At 42.9% G+C, this 20270-nt stretch overlaps 2 protein-coding genes across 3 annotated transcripts; one reads left to right on the forward strand and one right to left on the reverse strand.

Moving 5' to 3' along the window:
- Positions 1-323: 323 nt before the first annotated feature.
- fam161b (FAM161 centrosomal protein B) lies at positions 324-8706 on the reverse strand. The gene is made up of 9 exons (XM_044047100.1): positions 8430-8706; positions 7143-7366; positions 6134-6651; positions 5294-5607; positions 2974-3092; positions 2729-2896; positions 2553-2652; positions 2303-2478; positions 324-2069 (listed from the first exon to the last, which is right to left on the reverse strand). Exons 1-9 carry the CDS (start codon positions 8466-8468, stop codon positions 2006-2008), a joined length of 1722 nt encoding a protein of 573 aa, XP_043903035.1. The 5' UTR covers positions 8469-8706; the 3' UTR covers positions 324-2005.
- On the forward strand, positions 8707-20265 carry coq6 (coenzyme Q6 monooxygenase). 2 transcript variants are annotated; one of them, XM_044047102.1, is made up of 13 exons: positions 8707-9105; positions 9765-9899; positions 12284-12342; positions 14174-14300; positions 15398-15528; positions 15623-15730; positions 16720-16782; positions 16879-16986; positions 17644-17846; positions 18796-18911; positions 19227-19393; positions 19952-20023; positions 20117-20265. In XM_044047102.1, exons 1-12 carry the CDS (start codon positions 8907-8909, stop codon positions 19979-19981), a joined length of 1446 nt encoding a protein of 481 aa, XP_043903037.1. In that variant the 5' UTR covers positions 8707-8906; the 3' UTR covers positions 19982-20023; positions 20117-20265. The 2 variants fall into 2 exon arrangements, with proteins under 2 accessions (XP_043903037.1, XP_043903036.1); XM_044047101.1 differs by lacking the exon at positions 20117-20265 and having other exon boundaries at positions 19952-20082.
- The last annotated feature ends 5 nt before the right edge of the window (positions 20266-20270 follow it).

Below are 20270 nucleotides of genomic sequence, written 5' to 3' on the forward strand. Positions count from 1 at the left end.
AACACAGCTGATTTGTCCCAGTGAAGTTTCACATATGGGGCACTGACAGGGCTCTGCAGAAGGTTCACGATGATGCACACACACCGCACACATACTGTACCTTCTTGAGGTCAGTCTCCCCTCTGAACTTCTTCTGGTGCAGCCAGGCTGAGGGATCTCTATATGAGTGTGTGCGTGAGAGTCTGTGCAGCCTATCCTGACACTTTGGTGCACTTGCTCTCTTTCCCCAGCCCACAGTGCAGTCAGGGAGACAAGTTGTGCCACGCTCTAATCTGTCACACTGGCTGCTGTCTCTCTCCACTTCCCGCTTGCCTCTTGATGTGCTCTCTCTGCAGCTCTGGGGATATTATTCATGCCACTGAAGGAGGGAGAAAAAAAAAGAAAGAGGCATCTCTCTCCTCTGCTCCACAGTAGGCAGCAGCGAGCCACAGCTCCTCCTGCAGGTGAACCGAGGACTACGGCACACAGGAGGGCTCTCACATGCACTCAACTCTCTGCACTTGCAGCGTCCACTCTTGTTTTCGGGCCGGTGTGCGTGAGGTCGAGCAAACAAGCGATTCAAACGAACAGCGGAATAACCGCGACGCACAAAATGAGCATTTGGTCCAGTGTAATTGCACAAGTTTCAGAGCAGGTGAAGTTGGTTTAAGGTCTGTATCATGTATTCTAGGGTGTGTACTCACTCGCCTGCATTTGCCACCATGCATTTACAGAATTAAATGTGTGGGAATTTTAATATTGCACGGTGGCTGGAATAATAAGAGACCTGAACGCGCCACCTTGGTGAAATTATATTGTTCGTCCTGTAAGAAAAAAAGCCACTCCTTAAACAGCGTGATCATAACATATGGTGGCCAAGTTCACAGCCTCTCATTAATCTAAATGAGATGTGTTTGTCCTCGTCCTCAGCCTCCACACTCTGTGGCACTGCAATTTGTTTAGGGAGACACAGGCGCCTGCTGCCTCACACGCTCCGTGGACGCGGGTTCCCAATGTGACGTTACCTAATGTGCTGGGAGAGATCGGGTCTGTTTTCAGCCGCGCACCGCGGGAATTGGAGGTGCGCAGCATTCTTCTCCAGAGGGACCACAATGCAGAGTGGGGAGGGATACACAGTTCCCATGACAACCTGACAGGATGGAGCCCTTGAAGCTTTGTCATGTGATGTTTGAGATCTCAAGGAAGGGGGTCGGTGCTAATCTATCGCGTCTATATGAACTATTCTTCTAATCATTACGCAAAACCTCTTCATAAAATGCGTATTTAAGTCATACTGGATGCTGTCGCAGTGCAAGATATGACATTTCAGACATATTTCCGATTCCGGATTCATGCAATAGTTTCAACGTTGTGACACACTAGCCTAGAAAAAGTAATCATATGGTATGCAACTGTCTACAGGAACCCGTTTGATCGTGATTATATACATATCCAGACGTTGCCATGTGGTTTGCGAGTTAAAATGAACTCTGCAGTCAGCTGTCTAAGCACAAGCGAACAGCGAACGCGCAACAACAAGCGTATTTGATGTGGGTCTATGGGGCTTGGACCAAACCACCGAAGTGTTGCGCGCGCGAACGCACACGCACAGTGAGGACTGTTTACTTAGGCGGCGTTGAGGCTGCGGAAAGAACTGGGATCTTTTAACCCAGCAATCTGTGAGAGACTCATGTCAGACGACGGGTGTCGTAGCCAAAGTAAATGATGTACATTTATTGGATATTTTGTAACGGGCTCGGGCACAAGACAAATTCATGTCACAAACACGCGCGTCTCAACGTGTATGGATTTAAAAAGATGTTAAAAATGCTCAACTATATACTAATCCCTAATATTTGTGGCTGTCAAAGTTCAATGTCATCATTTGCACATGCACTTAACTCAAACTATCAAATGCTTGGTGCGGTTAGCCGTGACATGAATCATTTTTTGAGGACGGTGTTGTTTTCTGGTGGAAAAGCCACCAAAAAAAAAACTCCTCTTTGATTATGGCACTTTCTTCTCTTTAGGACTTCACGCTCTCCTCTTCCACATCTTCAATTTTCTCCCCGTCGTCCACATTCTCGTCCCTAAATCAGACATGTGGGGTTAGGAACACGGCTATACTGTAATTACATCAAACTTTTACTTGGCTACAGCGCTGGACGTTTCTGGTCTGGACAATTATGTAATATAAGATGACCAAACCGCATAAAGTCCTTGACTCTCCGGCAGCAGTACTATTCATAATCTTTACTGGACACAGTGGGATTACGCGGTGGACGGAAACAAGACCCGCTACAAAAATTCCCTCTCCACATACCTTCCAAGAATGTAGTTCTCATTGATGAGCTCATTTTCATCGGCGTCTTCCTCAGATCTGGACGAGGCCGATGCGTCGCCACTTGCTCCGCCTTTCTCCTCGACGAATTGCTCCGTGAAGCCAGCTTTCCTCAGCATGTTCCTGTACGTCTGCTCGGCGTGGGCCTTCGCATTTCGCTGCCGGTAGAGACCCAAGTTATGCCAGTGTCGATTCACATCGCGGTGCAGTGCGGGAGCTTTATGCCACTGACCTGCTTCACCTGTTCGAACAAATAAGGGCGGTCGCCGACTCGCGCCTTTATGTCGTGTAACTCCTTCTTGTACTCTTGCATCCTTTGCTGGTCAGCCATCCTTCGCGAGAGAGGAGATTAGATTACAGTTTGAGACGCGTTCTTGTTTGTCGACATTGCAGAGACCAATAACTTACATATGGTGCTTCAGTTTGTCTTCGAACACTTGTTTCAAGCTGACGTGTGGATCCAGGGACTTTGCGTGAAGGTCGACACTCTTCTTGATGGCCTGGGACCTCATTTGGTACTTGCTAAACCAATTCGCACTCTCTTGATTCTTACTTTCCCTGACCGCTATTGATTTTCTGTGAAGGCGAAAGTGTCAGTAAATCCAAAATGCATTCATTTTAAATATGTAACACGTGTCATAATTGCAGCTCACCTGATGGCCAAGCCGCGCATCCTCACAGCGTCAGTGATGTACGTGGGAAGTGTGTCTGTGGACAGTGACGTTAAGGTCCCGAGTGACTTACTTCTCCTGACATAGTTTATTTTTGGTTCCTGTCAATATGAAGAAATTGTTAATGTGAGGGCTGTCAAGAGATTAAGAAAATTGAGAGATGATCTGTGATTAATTGATCTAATTAATTTCTTTTTTAATCTCACCTAAAAATTGCTAAGAAAAGGCCGTCAAATGGAGGTGTTTTTGTTTAAATTTAGATCAAAAGATTGATAGACAACAAAAAAAAGTGACCGTCAAGCAATTTATTCAGACTTGCTCATACGCTTCGCCAGTTTAGTTTGGCGGAGAGCTTCGCTATGGCTCGCTAAATTGCTAACGTCTTCGCCGCTAGCGTTAGCTGTGGCTGCACCCGCGACTGGGCGCTTTGCATTGACGTGGTAGGCTACACTCAAGAAGTCCAACACATTAAAAAAACGGATTTTATGAAGAAACAGTAAAGTTAGAGATTGAAAATTAGCTTACCATAATGCGCTAAATATGACTGTAATTAATGAATCGGTAAAAAGACTTACATATTAGCGCGCTATGTTAAGCTAATTTTTAATCGCTAACTTTGAATCTTGAATCTTATATACACCAGATGATACAATAAAGGACGCTGGGAAAACTCCCCATGCTAATGTTTGGTTGAATGGTTGAAGCTGTTGTGAGTGATGCCATCTTTTGGCTACCTTTCTGTCCTTTGCTGCTGTTATCGCCCCCCCCCCCCCCATACGTCCCCTCATGAGGGGGGACAATCTCTTTTTGTTGTGGACTTCTGGTTCCTGATTGTGTTCAGTGTTGGTGGCGAACCCAATCGTTTCTCCTTGATTTACTCGCAAAACCACCCCCTGAGACCAAGTGACCCACGTCACAGACCGACACTCTAAATCAGTGGAAACTGTTGGAATCTAGAGCGCTTTAAAACATACTGTATTTCATGTCAAATATTTCACTGACGGCGGCTTTAAATCATAATTTGGTGCATTTTATTTTTGTTATGAAGAGTGCTCTAAGTCAACTAGATTTCACTGCAGTAAATATAGTGACTTTTTTTATTTTGGTTGCTTTTTTTTTTAGATACAACTTCACAATTTCTCTTTTTTAAATCACAATTTGCCCATAAATGTCTGACATTGCTCATGACTTATAGGATTCTGGTGATTGTGTGATCCTGTGGCCTGCACGAATCTCAGTGAACCTACAGTATATTGGACTGTTACAAAATATGCAATTGATTCAAATTTAAGCCGCGAGATGGAGGAAGTCTGAAACGCAACAGGTTCAAGAGAGGGGAATAATCCGTCTTAGGACATGGCTTACTGGGCATGATTTAAATAGCTTTGCAGTTCCACATTTGTGGGAAGTGGTCTGTGCAAAAACCATACAATAAATCTTTCATCATCAAACGAAAATGTTCCCAAGGATGCGGCAGAGAAAGTAAAATGTGACCTGGTCAAATTCCTTTGTCACGTTTTCCCAAAAAAAAGAAAAAGAATGAGTGTTGAGGAACCACAAGCCCATATGATGGACCACTCTACAGTCAGCAAAACTGTAGGGTAAACATCTGCCCCTCCATTAGGCTTGTTTTTGTACATTCATGAAGGCGCTAGAGAAGTCTAGTGGTTTCCTGTCCTCAGAAAAAGGGGTTTGTCTTGAACCATCCATCAAGCAGAGTAGTGAAGGTGTGAGAAACTTTGACTTGAAACCATCTGGATCTGGTTCTGTGGAGACCTGGATTATTCATTTGTAACTATTCTAAAGAAAATGGCTTCTGAAAACAGACATCATCATTTCGTATTCCATCCATCCATCTTCCGGTGCCAATCCCAGCCGACATAGAGAGAAGGGTTAGGGTTAGGGTAATATCAATCGTCTCCGCCCCCTCGCTCACACCCCACAGCACCGCCATCCCCGCCCATGCACTGGTGACATCCCGCCTTGATTACTGCAACTCTCTCCTCTTTGGCCTCCCGCACAAATCCCTCTAAAAGCTCCAACTGGTCCAAAACTCAGCATCAGTAGAACGCCCACCATTGACCCCGCCCCCCTCGGATTTTGTTTTGTTTTTTATTGTGTTTTTTTGTTTTTTAATTTTGTATTGTAAGGTGACCTTGAGGGCTTTGAAAGGCACCCTTAAATTAAATGTATTATTATTATTAGAAATGTGTTGACCAAATTCTAAATGCTGACTTTTGAAAATTGGCACATAGTATATGTATTTAACACATGAGCAAAGTTGAAGGAAATGAATTTTTACCTGGGATTTTTCAGGGCTCATTTTTTTCTGCCGCTGAGCGAGAGCTGACGTCCTGAGGGCAAAGGGCTGACACTTGGTCATGTCTTTAGCCGGAGTTTTTCTCAGCGCCTCTGTCTGCAAAGCCTTGTGCAACCTGCTGAAATCGGGGACCTGCTGGAGGATTTTTGGCTGGAAGCTCGGCCTCTCGTCCAGGAAGCCCAGCTTCTCCTTCCTGGTGCGCTCAGCAGTGCGAAGTTTTGGGTTGCAGTATGCAGAGGACTTAGACTGTCGCCCGGCCGTTTGAGTCCGCACTGGACTGCAAACGTCTTCCAGGTCTGTACAGAGTTACAGACACACAAGCTCCAGTCAATGTATTATGAATTGCTGTAATCACAATATTATATATATAAATATACTGTACATATATATATATATATATATATATGTGTATATTTCTTCTTAGATCTCCTTTTCACAGAACTTTAGACTATGAATATGAATAACCAATTCTTTCCTAATGGGTCATTATCATTTTCATCTTTTAAAATCCTTTATCGTCCTTTTAGTTCTTTATCCTTTTAATGTTTTCGATATTCTATCATTGTTGGATTCAATTTTATCCATTTGTAAATTGTCACATGGAAAATTCAATTTCTTGCCTCTGTGGAATTGTGTCCTAATACTTATGTAAAGGATTTCTAAAAAAAAAAAAAGTCAGGGAAAGACCACTCTTGAACTCTCGTTGAACTTGTCTACTAATATTTTACAAGCCCCAAAAATGAGAAATAGTGACGTTTGTTGTTTTAAGACGGCAGCAACGTCCCATTTAAAGAGAAAAACAAAACCATACAATCAACCTACCTTTCAGCTCAGACTCTAGCCAGTCCTCCGTTTTTTGACGACGTTTCCTGATAGTAGGTATCTTGTTTCCCTGTTCCGGTGAGTCTTGGTTTAACGTTGCTATCAGCATCTCGAGTTTCTCCATTTCTCTCTCTGTTTCATTCCTTTCACTTTCTCTCTGGAAACTGAAAGGTTTTTGCATGGAGAGCAATAAATTCTTCCTCTCCTCATGACCGAGTTCCCTCTTTTTCTTTCTCAGCTCCATCATCTCCTTGAAGAGGGACTGGTTGACATGGCTGGGAACCGGGAGAGCACAGAACTTCTTCTGACATTCAGCCACGGCCTCCTCCTCCATGCTCATCTGTGTGGTTTTCAGTGAAGCCGCTCGTACACACCGTTGTGCCTTGGTGGGGGTCAGCGTGGAAGCCTTCATGAAATAATGTTTCCACTTTGTTGAAGAATTAGGCCTGTGTTGATGTGCAGTGTCTTTGTGTGAGGTCAGGGCAGATGAAGGGATGTCTCTCCTCGTTCCCACATGTCTAAAACAATCATTTAGAGAAAGCACATGTAGAGATTGTCCTTTTTACACATTATATATGTTTGGAAATAGTGGCTGAGAACCTGTGGCATAAGGAATTATAGGTTTAAGACTCCCTCCAGTCGTCTGTTCTGGATTTTTTAGCATTTATTTACAGTGAACAAACCGTGATGCACTGCAACATTCACCTGCTTTGGTTCACACTAAAGCGTGTTTGTGCATGTCGGCTGGAGGAGCTCAGTGGCTCCGTCAGTGTTTGTACACGCTATAAACAAAAGGCTCCGGGATCAAATCGCTTGTTTAACATGTAAAGAAGCGTCGACGTTCACCTACTAAAACGTGAGTGTGTGTGTGTGTGAGAGAGAGGACCTCCTCTCGCGGACAGGCCCAAACATTTCTAAGAAGTTTGAACCTCTATTTTAACCTCTACTCAATATATATACATATAAGACACATTATCATTTAATACATGTTCAAAATGTGCAAACCTACTTGGTGTTACAGTTCACTTGTTTTTTATCACTGTACTCTAGTTGTTCATCTGTTGACAGGAGAGCGTTCTGATAGAGCTTCTTCTCTAACTCCTGTGTGTGTTTCTTTTCTGTCTCCTGCAGCTGTTGAACCAGGGCCTCTTTCAGACCGTTAAGGTGCTGCTGGAGCATCATCTCTGACGTGAATCCATCTTCCAGCAAAGCATTCATCTTTGACATGGTTACCTGTTACCAAAGTAGAGTTAAGTTAAAAAACCAAACATTTAAGTGTGTTTATACCAGTAAATTGTGTTTTTCTTTTTTCTTTTTTCTAGTCCGGTTAGAGATATTTGACAAAAGCCATCCCTCCTAATATTTTCTGGCAGGCTGTACACCCAGAGGTGCAATGGCGCACTCCACGGGGGAAAATGTTTTATGATATCCCTCCTGTCTAGGTTAGATAGTCTACACAGTTCGCACAGTTGCGCTATGTCATCCTTATGTTATCCTTTCATCCTTTTATCTATTTTTTTGTTTTCTTCCTCTACAGACTTCACTCACAAACCCCACACTGAGGCAGAGGCAAAGGCTCTGCTGGTGTCTAAGTTTCTGCAATGCTGTCAATCAAAAACTGGTTCCACCTTTCAGCCAGTTCCTCCAATCATCATGCAGAAGCCGAGCGCCCGCCCACTGCTCCATTGACTCTGAGAGAAGCTGAGCCTCTGTGGAATTGTGTTTTTGCTGCATTTGACCAATCACCGCTGAGCTCACCGCAGTGAAAAATAACCTATTCTGTGCTGTCCCATAGAGAACAGTTGAGCTTCATGTGGTTTTAATGCAGAGGCTGCTACGGGAATACAGAAATCGTGTGAGACGATCTGTTATCCATGACAAACAGCTGATTCTGAACGGACTTGTGACACGCTCTAATTGCAAACTTGCACATTTAACATTGAAATGTAAATACAACACAGTACATATTTAAATCAATCGCCACTGACACATACACATATATATCATTTAAGTCACAACAAGTCAAAAAAGCGCTAAATTTGGCTGAATCATAAAAAGGTATAAGTGGTAAAATGAGCCTGGAATGCCCATCACTATAATGTGTCCTCTTGGCTACCTCCAGTCCGGTAGGTGGCGGTAATGCACCTTTAAGCTCTTTTCAAACCGCGATAAGGAGAAGGAAGAAAAAGTTCTCTTAGCGACCATAAACAAACACCGTCTCCATGGACCTAACTTTACATTAAATTGACTTGTTATCGATGACAAAATATAAAATTACGAACTAAAAATGACTTACATTAATGGTTGGATTCGAAGACAGAAGAAAGTTTCCCATTCAATAACAAAAACGATGCGAACAACGGTTTTAACCGATCTCGATTTAAAAACCAGAGTCCATTATAACTGACACCAAGACAAGACCGAGTAAAAATGTATCCAAAAAGGGTGGTGTTAAGACTTAAGCACTGATGACAAGTTTCATCTAACGGTAATGGTAACGTTAGCACCGTCTGTGGTCAGAAGCGGAAGTTCTCGGCGCGAGACCGACGTCCGCTGTGATTGGCCGTGAAACCGGAAGTACTTCTCTCCGCTTGTCAACACAACATGGCTGCGTCTATCAGTTGTTAAGTTTAGGACAAACTCAAGGGGAAACGCCTGCCTGCTTCTCGCGTGACAGGCTTCACGTTCGGAACATATAATATCACCGCGTTTTTTCGTCTTCTCTTTTTTTAAGTACGTGGCCTGACTCACATGAAGACAGGGTGAGGACCGCATGATGCAAAGGCTCACCAGGGCGGCACTGGCCTTGAACGGCCGGTGTTTTATCACAGAAAAGCACATATCTGCGGTAAAAGTCATCACTCGAGGGTTAGTGAGTGCAGAACACGGGGACGACTCCGCCAGGAATGAAGTTTATGACGTTATTATATCCGGAGGAGGAATGGTTGGTTCTGCAATGGCATGTTCCTTGGGTGAGTTTACGTTTACTTACTCTAACCCTTTTATTCTTTTCCCTTGTTTCCTTTCTGTGTATCATTCAACCCCGTTTTCTTCTTCTTCCCTCTTTATCCCCTCTTTTACCTTCCTTGCTTTTCCTCTTTCCTTTCTCTGCCCTCTTTCCACTTTATTTCGCTTGTTCCCTCCTCCTTTCGTCCCCACATCTTTTCGTCCTCTCCCTCCTCCCTCTTCCTTCCTTTCGTCGAACATCCCTCCATTTTTTGTACGATTCAATATTACCTCTTCTCCTGTTTCCTTCCTTGTTTACTTACTTACTCATTCTTTTCCTTCCATTGTCCTCTATTTTTCAGAGTGTGTATGTCATTCTCAGGCATGAATTGAATAAACCTGTTGCAATAGAGTTGTTCACAGCATATTTCACAACATTAAATAGCAGGACAAACGGTAACATAAATTAGGGTTCCTCTCCACTTTTAAAGAGACTCAGGATGATCCTACAATTCAAGTGTAACTTTGTTGACATTCAAACCTGCAGAAGCTATTTTTATTGTAAAACTGCATGCATAGTTACCATATTTTCTGGATGTGTTCCAATAAAGAGATTGAGATATAATTATACTGTATAGTCATTTCAGCATTTCTAAAACACTGTACTGTATGTATCTATTGACAGGTATGGATCCAAACTTAGGGAGTAAGAAGATACTGCTGCTTGAAGCGGGCAACAAGAAAGTCATGGACATGGTCCCAGACACCTACAGCACCAGAGTCAGCTCCATCAGTCCTGGTTCTGCCACCCTCCTCAGCAGTAAGGCATACACTTACAAACCAACACAAAGATTATCAAAAGATATATATAGATTGACAGAAAATAATAAAGAAATAAAGTATTTTCTGTGTGTAGCTTGCTTTGCTAGACTAGTAAATGGCTCCCACAAGATAAGAAAGGGATCAGACACGGTCCAGTCAGTCATCCAGGCTTAGCAGGAATCATATCTGACCTCATTTATTCTTCTTCTACTGTTTTTTTCTTTGTTGGGGACTTAAAGGTATCTCTTTCAAAGTTGTACATTTGTGTTTGATAAACTTCATAACATGAGCATGACATCACCGTGGACCTGTGTGTTTGGTTGTTGCATGGAACTACATAGACAACATTTATTAGGTGAAAGTTCATCCACATTTAATGTACTCCAAGTGGCCTTCCAGTTTAGAGAATTAGCAACAACAATGACATCTCCATGGTAACATTACCCATTTCGATGCGTTACATTTTCATTAAAGGTAATAATATGCTGAGGATTTGCTGTTTGCTGATCTGTTTGTCTGATCAGAGTCTAATTCTGATATGGACACTGAAATTAGTTTGATGGGAATGCAGCAGTACACAGTGTTGCCAGATCTCGCGAGAGAAACAAACAACAGGGCCTGTGAAAACAAGGCACTTCTCTCTCAAAAAAGAATGTCGGCACAATTGCCACAAGAGGAACTTAAACCAGCTTCTAACATTTATTTAACATTACAAAACAGGTGGCATATGGACATTTGCAAATCTATTTCAGACTGTTGTATCAAAGTACATTATATACACAGTAAACCTCTGATAATTAAACTATGCACACACACGTAGATATCATCCTGAATTGCTTTTAATGTGCTGCTCTTCCTTCAAACCAATATGTCATAAAATAAACTCCATTCTCTTTCAAGCAGTCTTTTAATATTTTTTGCCATATTTTTCGCCCACTTTGGCCCAGACTATCACGTCCCTATCAAGTTTTCCCATGTTCCCAAACAGAAAAAAAAATTGATCTACTCCAGCTATGATTGGCAAGTACTCATTGCCATCAGGATCCATGAGAGGCAGGTTGTGCGTGGGAATAACTCTGCTGATACAGCAAGCAGACACATTATCCTGTGTTTCAATAACATGTCGAAAATATCTGCTTGATAACTCATGGAGACAAGCCCAAAAAACCTGCAACTACCAATATCTGTAAGCGACTTTACAGAAAAGCAAGCCCAAAGTCGCTTATAATAAGCAGACTTGGCAACTATGGCAGGCAGTACGGTATAAATTAGTTGATGTAAAGTGTTATGTTTGGCTGTTAAAGCATTGCCTACCATTGGCACCTGCACATTAAGTAAAGATAGTAATGACAGTGAAGTTTTCCCATGTTTATGGAACACTGTCTCCTTCAAAAAAATCTGCCTTTGCCTCACGTCATTCACGGTAATTTAACCTCATACCTGAAACACTTATTGCGTTTATTAAAATTAAGCCCCACTACGAGACAACATTATAGTGTAGGCTTCAGGTTGACCATGTAACAAAAGAAACCAAGAGGTTGATGAATGGTTATATCACTTAATAATCAAATAAATATTTAAATTGCAGCAAGGAGACCCGCATCCATGACCCGGTCAGAACAAGGGCCTTTCTGCATGAAGTTTGTATGTTCTTCCCATGTGTGCGTGGGGTTTCTCTGGGTTCTCTGGTTTCCTCCCTCAGTTGTCTGACAACAATGGTTGTTTGTCTCTATGATATTAATTTACAAAGCTATTCTCGGTCTTCTCTGCTCTGGATCCTATCAGCTTCGTTCACAGGAGTTTCTGTCCCGAGGTTCAGAACTGAATTGGGGGAAAAAAGGTTTACTTGGAATGAACTGCAGAGAGATTTGAAGGCTTGGTCGTGCATGCTGGATGACTTGGAGGCTATAGATATTCTTGCTGATTTATGGGGGCTTTATGATGATTGTGATCTTGAAAATTGCTTATTTCATTATTTTATGTTTTTGTATAGTGTGTTTGTCTGTAACCTTGTTGTACTTTGTGTTAAACTGTGCTGCTCCCTGTCTTGGCCAGGACACACTTGAAAAAGAGATTGTTATTCTCATGGTGCTTTTTTTCTCGTGGTTAAATAAAGGTTAGATAAAAAGAAATCTGAAAAATATCCAGCCCTGTGATGGACTGGTGACCTGCCTTTTGCCCTATGTCAGCTGGGATTGGCACCAGTGCTCCCCGCGACCCTCATATGGAGGATAAAGCAGTAGATGATGAAGATATTTAAATGTACACTATTCCTTGCAGTCAAATCCCAGAATTCAGATTATTTTTATGCACTGTCCTGACATAAATTGTTGCATCACATTTGCTCTGTAATTGATTTGACTTGTGTTTGTACACACACAGGCATTGGCGCATGGGAGCAGATTACAAAGATGCGCTGCAAGCCATATCAGAGAATGCAGGTATGTCGATCTTTTGTGCACAATGGCGGTAAATTGCTTTTGTGTCTGCACAGTACAATACGATACAGTAACTGCCATTGTACTGCAAAGTCAAAAGTTCAGGAAAGTATCATTTCATGGCAAAATAACCACCGCCTTCTGCTAAACTGAACATCTTCCCAAATCCTTCTGTTACACAACTGTAGTTTTCCAGGATATGTCCTTCATACGTTCTAATTTACTGGCATACTGTTATGTATTTCTGTCGCCCATCAATCACACTACCATACAATTTGTGGAGAGAAAAATCTGTTACATTCAGTTGCTACCCAGTCATTCATCTTAATTATCAAGCGCACAATACTGTATCATATCACATTGTGTACTGTGTGTAATTGTTCTCATTAGAGTGGCAAACATTGGTTTCATGTAACATGCATTTTGATCGTCCCTTTGCGCAATTTATGCCTTTTCGGTAGCTCCACAGGCTCTGTGGCAAGATGGATGCCAAAAAATACAAGGCATGTTTAAAAATAAGGCCAAAAAAAAAAGGCCAACATCTGCGTTGTTCATTGCACTGGAAGGCCCCGTGACTGTGCTAGTTTTATTTATTAAAGTCATCTTTTCTATGAAGAATAAACCATTTTTGACATCTTCAAATTGGTACTCGCTCCCCACATCTTCTAATTACAAAGATTCATGTGAACACGGGGAAGAAGATGAAAGATCGGGAGAGCGGTTGTTTGCTGCAAAGTGAACTGGCTTTACGGCTGTGGGCGCAGGCTCAGTCTCTCTTGTAAGATGTGGTTAGTGTGTACCAAACACTGGACCGCAGGGTTTCTCTCTGCGCCTAAGATGTCATCATGCAGTGCCTAACAGTGATTATGGTAATGTACCTCTCCCATTATACCTTTCCCTCTGCTCCCACTATTTTGGCATGTTTGCCCTTGAATTTTAGTTGTATACTTCTCAGCCATAGCTCTGAACTATGTGCTGCAGGTCGGCTCTAAATAACATTCTTTCCACGCAATAAAATGCTCTTTCACCTTAAATGTAAGCACTGGGGGTTCAGATTTGAAACGGGAGGCAAACGTTGAGTTTTGCCCACATTTTTCTCCGTAAACATGCAACGAAGGATATTGTTAAAATGTCACGCAGAAAGTAGTAACTCATTCCACACTGACGCGGCATCATTTCACCCTGCATTAAACAAAACCAAAACATTTTTGGGCTGGTCTCGGTAGATCTTTCTTCCTAACCACTTATCACAAGTTGCAAACCCACTGCCATTAGTGGTTTTCTGTAGGGTATACCCCCCCTACTTTATGGCAAGTTAGTAAAAAGCAGTGCAGCAGCATATTACTGCCCAATGATGGGTTCTGTCACCATAGTTGCAACCTAGGAGAGGATTTACCTTGTACAAACACTTTCAACCCCCCCATGTTTAACTCGGGTTTGGAATTACATGATCCCAAACTATATCTCACTCTGCTGCTTTTGGTTTTGGATAAATATCGACCTACCCTGTGATGTATATGTCATTTGTTATTTGGGTTTCTCAAGATAATGTTTGTGAAAATCCACATCACGTAATGCCGTTTGGTCCTCTACCTAAGAGAGCTGCATTAAGCTGAAATCATGCGTCCCTGATGGAGGGCTTTTGGTGACCCTCATTGCTCTGGGTTGGATGCGTTCAGGCTGTGCTAACCTCCAACAGCATCTTCCACCTTTGATGTGTTCTGCTCATTGAAGCAGCACTTTTCTGCCCAGCTTTAATATATATAATATATGAAAAGGGGATGCATTTAAGGATAGACTTGTTGACCACAGGCATAATGGGTCTTTCATTTAGGTTTGGGACGCCTGCTCTGATGCCCTGATCACGTTCGATAAGGAGAACCTGCAGGACGAGATGGCATACATTGTGGAGAACGACATCGTTGTGGCTGCACTCACCAAACAACTCGACAGTCTGTCTGGTAAGCACGTACGATTTAAAAACATGGTGCCACTCAGACGCAGTGCTCTGGTAAACCTATTGAATCCTGTTCCATGTGCCTACTGGAGGCTGAGGTTGTAGTCCTTCCTGTTTCTCAGGTTTTGCTGGTTTTGCACTCTGTCCCAGTGACTGTTTTAAGACGAGTTCAACTTCTGGAGCCATCTGAGATTTTCCCCTGTAGTTCGAATCAAAGCGTCACAGCTGCAGAGCCCCAACACCCTCTGAGGACACGTGAAAATAGCCCAGTGACCTAGTTAAACTTGACATGTGCTTCTATGCTTTGCCACCTCTTAGGCCACTGAAGTGCCACAGTGTGTCATGCTGCTTTGCTGCTGACATCAACCAACCTTTCGTGAGCTTTTCAAGTGGAACTTGCTCGACAGTTAAAGTGACATATTTATAAACAGTTTTCAACAGCCAGCTAACAGATGTGTGTGTTTTTTTGCCCCATCTGCCTACCATTCTCTCTTCTCATGTTAGACGTGGTAGTGATGTGCTCGAGATGCACGACATGAAATGCACGCTCCCAGCTGTTTTCAATGTAGCCCTGCTCTCCAATCAATTTGACATCCATGTTCAGGCAAAAGTAGCTGTTCTGTGGATGGGTCCTGCTCCAAGTCGGCACGAGCCAGTGTATTTTGGGAGCCTTTCATGTCTTTGGATGACAGCTGCTGATATTTTAGTATGATGGGCAGTTTATAGTACAAAATCCGACAAGCTGGCAGCACGTGCAAAGTGTGCCGTGGTGTGCTTGTAGATAAACACTATTAGTCAGCGCAGTGTGGCAGGCCGAGACCATTAAGAAGGTTGTCAAATGTGAAGTTAGGCAGCTACCATCGGCCAGGGAGGAAAACCAGTGCTGTTTTATGAGTTGCTTTATAGATGTTCCACTGCTTTAGCTGCAGGCAATTCATCGTCTCTATTTTTTAAGTCACAGAGCGCTGATTTAAATGTGAAGATGCAGTATATGCACAAGACTTATGATCCCTTTATTGTGACAACAACTGGAACACTGCTGTTTTTTTGTTTTGTGCCACATCTGGAGTCACCTCTTTCATGTCCTTTCCTGTTTATCAGATAATGTGCAAGTTAAATACAGGTCCAAGGTGGTGCATTATACGTGGCCCATGCCCCACCAGGCAGCAGACTACATCCCATGGGTCCAGGTCAAGTTAGCCAATGGAGAGACTCTTCAAACCAAGCTGCTGGTCAGTTTCATTCATCATATAAAATTGTACTTGTTCCTCTTTATTTCTCTTTTTTCTTTTACAGTTTTTCCCCTTTTTTCTGCTTCTTTGTCAGATTGGTGCCGATGGACCAAACTCAATGGTGAGGCGAGCATTAGGGATACCCACAGTCAAGTGGAGTTACGACCAGTCTGCTGTTGTTGCTGTGCTGCACCTATCAGAGGTGAGTATCACTTCTCACATACTTATCACATACAACACGTTTTGATACTGTGTGTACACAAGTAAAGCTGTAGTGTGTAACTTGTAAATATAAACGGATATCAGTTGAGTTCAAACCGTTGTCATATGAATCAGCTCCACGCGACTCTCTTTGTGTATCTCAGCGGTGTCAAGATCGTGTGTCACCCGACATATTTTCCAGCTGCACAGAGATTTGTTTTATGTCAAGGAGGCAACATTGTGGGAGTGAGACACAAAGAAGAAAAAATTCAAACAAACACACCCCCAGTCAAGGCTGAAAAGGCCATTCAAGGCCAAGATTTCCTGGGGAACAGAATTCCCCGTAATCTGTGTGGTTTGCGTTTCCCCCAAACCTCAAATTTCGGATAGCTTGATGGCTTTTTGTATATACGATTGGTCGTTTCGTGTTGCCACTGGGTTGCTGCTGCACTGGCTTAAACAGCTGCAAAATGTTCTTCAGTACACAGCCCCGCCCCTCCAGAGTTCCTGGTAATGTGAAAAGTTCCTAGTGGCGAGTAGGTTCTTCTCTGGGTGAAAGTTCGGGGCACAGGGAATATTTTTCCCTGGGTAATTTCTGTGGTGGCGCGCCAAGGAAAATAGTTTTGCTTGATAGAGCCCGTTTTCAGATACAGCATACCAAAAATGTTACATTGTTTCTGTTCACAAAGGCCAAACAGAGGCATAATAATAATAACAACAACAACAACAACAACAACCATAATCACCAAAAGTTACACATTGCAGCTTTAAGCAAGAATGACCGTGTTCTACTGAGTTACTTAACACAATGTATTTTTTTATGATGGTTATTTCAATGTCACGTCTGTCATCATGCAGAGAACAATACGCCCACCCAGCAGCAACCTGTATATCATCTTGTTTTTATGGTTAATGTATGTGTGTAAAATATAACTATACAACACAATGCCAAACAATATCAGCATAATCTTTAATTTATGTCTCGCACAGCCCACTGAGAACAATGTGGCATGGCAGAGGTTCCTCCCAACAGGACCCATTGCGATGTTACCGGTAATATATCTGCGTGAATACAAGTTGTAGCAAGAATATTTGTCCGTCACATGATTATTTATTAAAGCTTTCACCTCCGTCCTCTGTGCACCGCAGCTGTCGGACACAGAGAGCTCTCTGGTGTGGTCAACCAGCCATCAATTTGCCGAGGAGCTGCTAGCTCTGGATGAGGAGAGCTTTGTTGATGCCATAAACTCTGCCTTTGTAAGTGTCTCTCTGGTCTTTGAACGGATGATGAAGAGTTTGATGAATGATTTCCCATCTGTCTCTGTATACAGTACGTGTGCAAGTGCTCTGTGTGTCGCAGGGGTTCTCCATAGACTTACTCACGTGTAAAAAAGCAGCTGTCAGTGACTCACATAAACAATATTGTCATTGTTTTGTCCAGACTTCACACAATACTAATATTTCACTGTGGGAATGACATACCTATCCATTTTTTTGTGTTTAGAGAAACGTCTTTTTCCCAAGCTGGCTATTTTTACAGGGCCTGCTGATGGACGGGGTCACCACGGTTGAGTCACGTTTGGTTTCAGGCCTGGTTTGCTAATTAAACCTGTGGTCACCCAGTGTCGACCATTACTGCATGGAATGTTTTTCAAACAGAGCTAATTCAACTGCATAGCCTGGCCGGCATCTTCTTTTAATTAGCCCAGCTCCTGAGGCTCTGCCAAACCAGTTAGTTAGGGAGGGGAAGAAAAGCACTTTCGCTGGCCTGGAGTTGAGCTTTACTCCTATGTCAGCTAATTTCTTTGTCCACTTAAAGGGACAATGTCTGTTTTCCCTCTCTCTCTCTCTCCTGACCATTTTTCATTCTCTGTGAAAACTTGTCTTCTTGCCTGTCTGTGTTTGCACCCACAGTGGAGTAATGAGAACCAGTCAGAGACGATTGAGACAGCTGGCGCTCTGTTCCGCGGCGCCCTGTCAGCCATCATCCCGTCTGCAGGCTCACCTCGACAGCTCCCTCCCAGTGTGGCAGGGATCGGCCCAAAGACACGAGTCATGTTCCCCCTGGGCATGGGTCATGCCTCAGAATATATAAGGCACCGAGTGGCTCTCATTGGGTGAGATATTATGCAGAAAATGTGATGGGCTTCACATGAAAAGATGCTTAAAATCTGCTTTTGTAGGGTTAATTTTTTGGTTTAGTTTAGAGAAACCCAACAATTCACACAATGAGTAAACACGAGGCACCTGTGGAGAGGAAAAAAAAACTCCCTGACAGAACCAGACTCAAAGATGTGCAGCCATTTGCCTTCAGCGGTTGGGGTGAAAGGAAAAATGGGGGACAGAAAGGAGAAGGGGAACAGAAAGAGGCCAGAGTTATAAGTTTAGACAGAACAGTTCTGAGTCAATGAACTACATTGTCATTTATATAAGCAGCAGCAGAGATTGTTGATAAAAATTATACTGATATCAACTTTAATAAAAGCATAATAATAATAATAATGGTGATGATACGAATGATAATAATAGTAATAATAATAATAATAATAATAGCCTCGAAACTGGACCTGGATCCTGCAACCTGTAAGATGAGGAGAGAGAGAGAGAGGACAGAAGGAAAGACACACACTAGGAAGAGAAAGCACAAGGTTAAAGACATATAATGAAGTCATATTCATACCCTGCGTTTTAGTATTTAGTTACAGTATTGTTATCGATGCATCAGATACAATATTTACTAAAACTCACAAGAAATGCTGTTTAAACAACACTTAACTGCTTTTCTGGTGGCACATTGATATTTTTAAACTTAATCTCTGGGGTCTCTGCAACAATTTCTGATGAATGCAAATAATGAATACAAAAATATGTTTTTAAACCAGTAACAGAAGAGAGACTTTTGTGCAATTTCACCACTCTTTTTCTATAATCACCAAGCAATCTTGAGTTTTCCCCCCTCTTGTTCAGTGTAACACATGTAAGGAACTGATGTTTTGCAGGATGTGTAAAATAGCAAACCATGGGCCGAATATATTTGGATAGTCCTGGGTGTGTTTGTCTTTGCAGGGATGCAGCCCATCGTGTCCATCCTCTGGCGGGTCAGGGAGTCAACCTGGGCTTTGGGGATGTGGCTTGCCTCACGCGGCTCCTGAGCCAGGCGGCCTTTAACGGGAAGGACCTGGGTCAGTGAGAACTCTAAACACAAGCACTGCAACTATAGCTCAGTGGTTTCCCCTAAGCTCTTTCCCATAGCCCCAGCTCAAGTACATGCTGGTAACCTGAATTATAAAAAGCATGCGCTTTTCGGTCAGCGGACATTTGAAGTTTTTCTGCCACGCGGCGCGCCTAAGATGCTTTTCATAAAACTGAAAACCCCGTTATGTGATACTGGTGCATATTTTTACCTCTGTTAAATGTAGGAAACATGTAAATGGTGAATACGAATTCAGTCAATGTCCTCTGTTTTTAAACCCTACAATCCTCGTTTGTTTGTGCAGGAGCGATCCAGCACTTGTTAGAGTATGAAACCGAACGACAGAGACACAACCTGCCTATGATGGCTGCCATCGACCTCATGAAACGCCTCTACTCCACGAACGCCGCTCCTGTGGTTCTCCTACGCACCTTCGGTCTGCAGGCCACCAACATGCTCCCGACGCTGAAAGTAAGCTTCCTCTCCTCACGCCTCTAACCACACACATCCTTCGAGACACCCCAGTGAACCTGACCGTCGCCCAGATCGCATCAGCCCACCTGTCAGAGCTAAGCTCCGCCTCTGCTCCGACCCCGCCCTCCTCCCTCTTTTGTGATTACACGGAGCTTTACTTGAGCGGTGTCTATAATTTCCAGGGTTTGAACCTACTACTATGGCATCTAAGTTTAGCCCCAAATTTAGTGTTACCAAAAGTGTGTGGGTGGGGTGCAGGGCTGGCCCCGGGGCAGTGGACAGCGGTGTTGGCTTGTGTTTTCACACCCCTTTTATTACCAACCACTCATGTGAAATGGCTTTATTCCCTACTAAGTGATTCAGACCAACACTACTGTAACTGGCTGTAAAGGCATTTCACTATGGAGGCGCAGAGTTGAACGTGACATCTTTTCCATATTAAACAATGGTGATTTCACTCGTTTACAGGCCTCGTATAGAGCCCTGCAGCCTTTTTAGTTTTCATTTTCAAAGGTCACAAGGTTTTTCAGTGGTGTCTCTTTTTTGCCTCTGCAGGAGCAGATCATGGCATTTGCAGGCAAGTGACGTTCTCGCCGTGCAGTGGTCGTTCACGGATCTCCAGAGACTGTGAGCTGTAAAAATTGTGTTTTTAAGAAACTAAAATAATAAAGATTTATTTTACTCTACTGTGATTCCTTTTCTTTTTTTCCAACTTCACAGGTTAATCGAGTATGGTGCATTACTTCAACGCATCATTACATTTGAAATGCAGAAAGATTGATAACCTTTTAACACCAAGTGTATCGAAGACGACAACGTTTGCACCAGCGCATTTTGTGTTATTGTAATTACGCAACGGTTTTTGAAAAGCTGA

The sequence above is a fragment of the Solea senegalensis genome, linkage group LG16 (assembly GCF_019176455.1).
Source record: "Solea senegalensis isolate Sse05_10M linkage group LG16, IFAPA_SoseM_1, whole genome shotgun sequence".
In the NCBI taxonomy this organism is placed as follows: Eukaryota; Metazoa; Chordata; class Actinopteri; order Pleuronectiformes; family Soleidae; genus Solea; species Solea senegalensis.

What these genes read in the sequence shown, in the direction of transcription:
- coq6 (XM_044047102.1), top strand. Translation starts at nt 8,907, where the DNA reads ATGATGCAAAGGCTCACCAGGGCGGCACTGGCCTTGAACGGCCGGTGT. An exon ending in TGCAATGGCATGTTCCTTGG is followed by an intron (nt 9,106 to 9,764) that starts GTGAGTTTACGT and finishes ATCTATTGACAG; the next exon opens with GTATGGATCCAAACTTAGGG. An exon ending in CTCTTCAAACCAAGCTGCTG is followed by an intron (nt 15,529 to 15,622) that starts GTCAGTTTCATT and finishes CTTCTTTGTCAG; the next exon opens with ATTGGTGCCGATGGACCAAA.
- fam161b (XM_044047100.1), bottom strand. Translation starts at nt 8,468, where the DNA reads ATGGGAAACTTTCTTCTGTCTTCGAATCCAACCATTAAT. An exon ending in CTTCGAATCCAACCATTAAT is followed by an intron (nt 7,367 to 8,429) that starts GTAAGTCATTTT and finishes CTTTGGTAACAG; the next exon opens with GTAACCATGTCAAAGATGAA. An exon ending in GAGAACTACATTCTTGGAAG is followed by an intron (nt 2,070 to 2,302) that starts GTATGTGGAGAG and finishes TGTCTGATTTAG; the next exon opens with GGACGAGAATGTGGACGACG.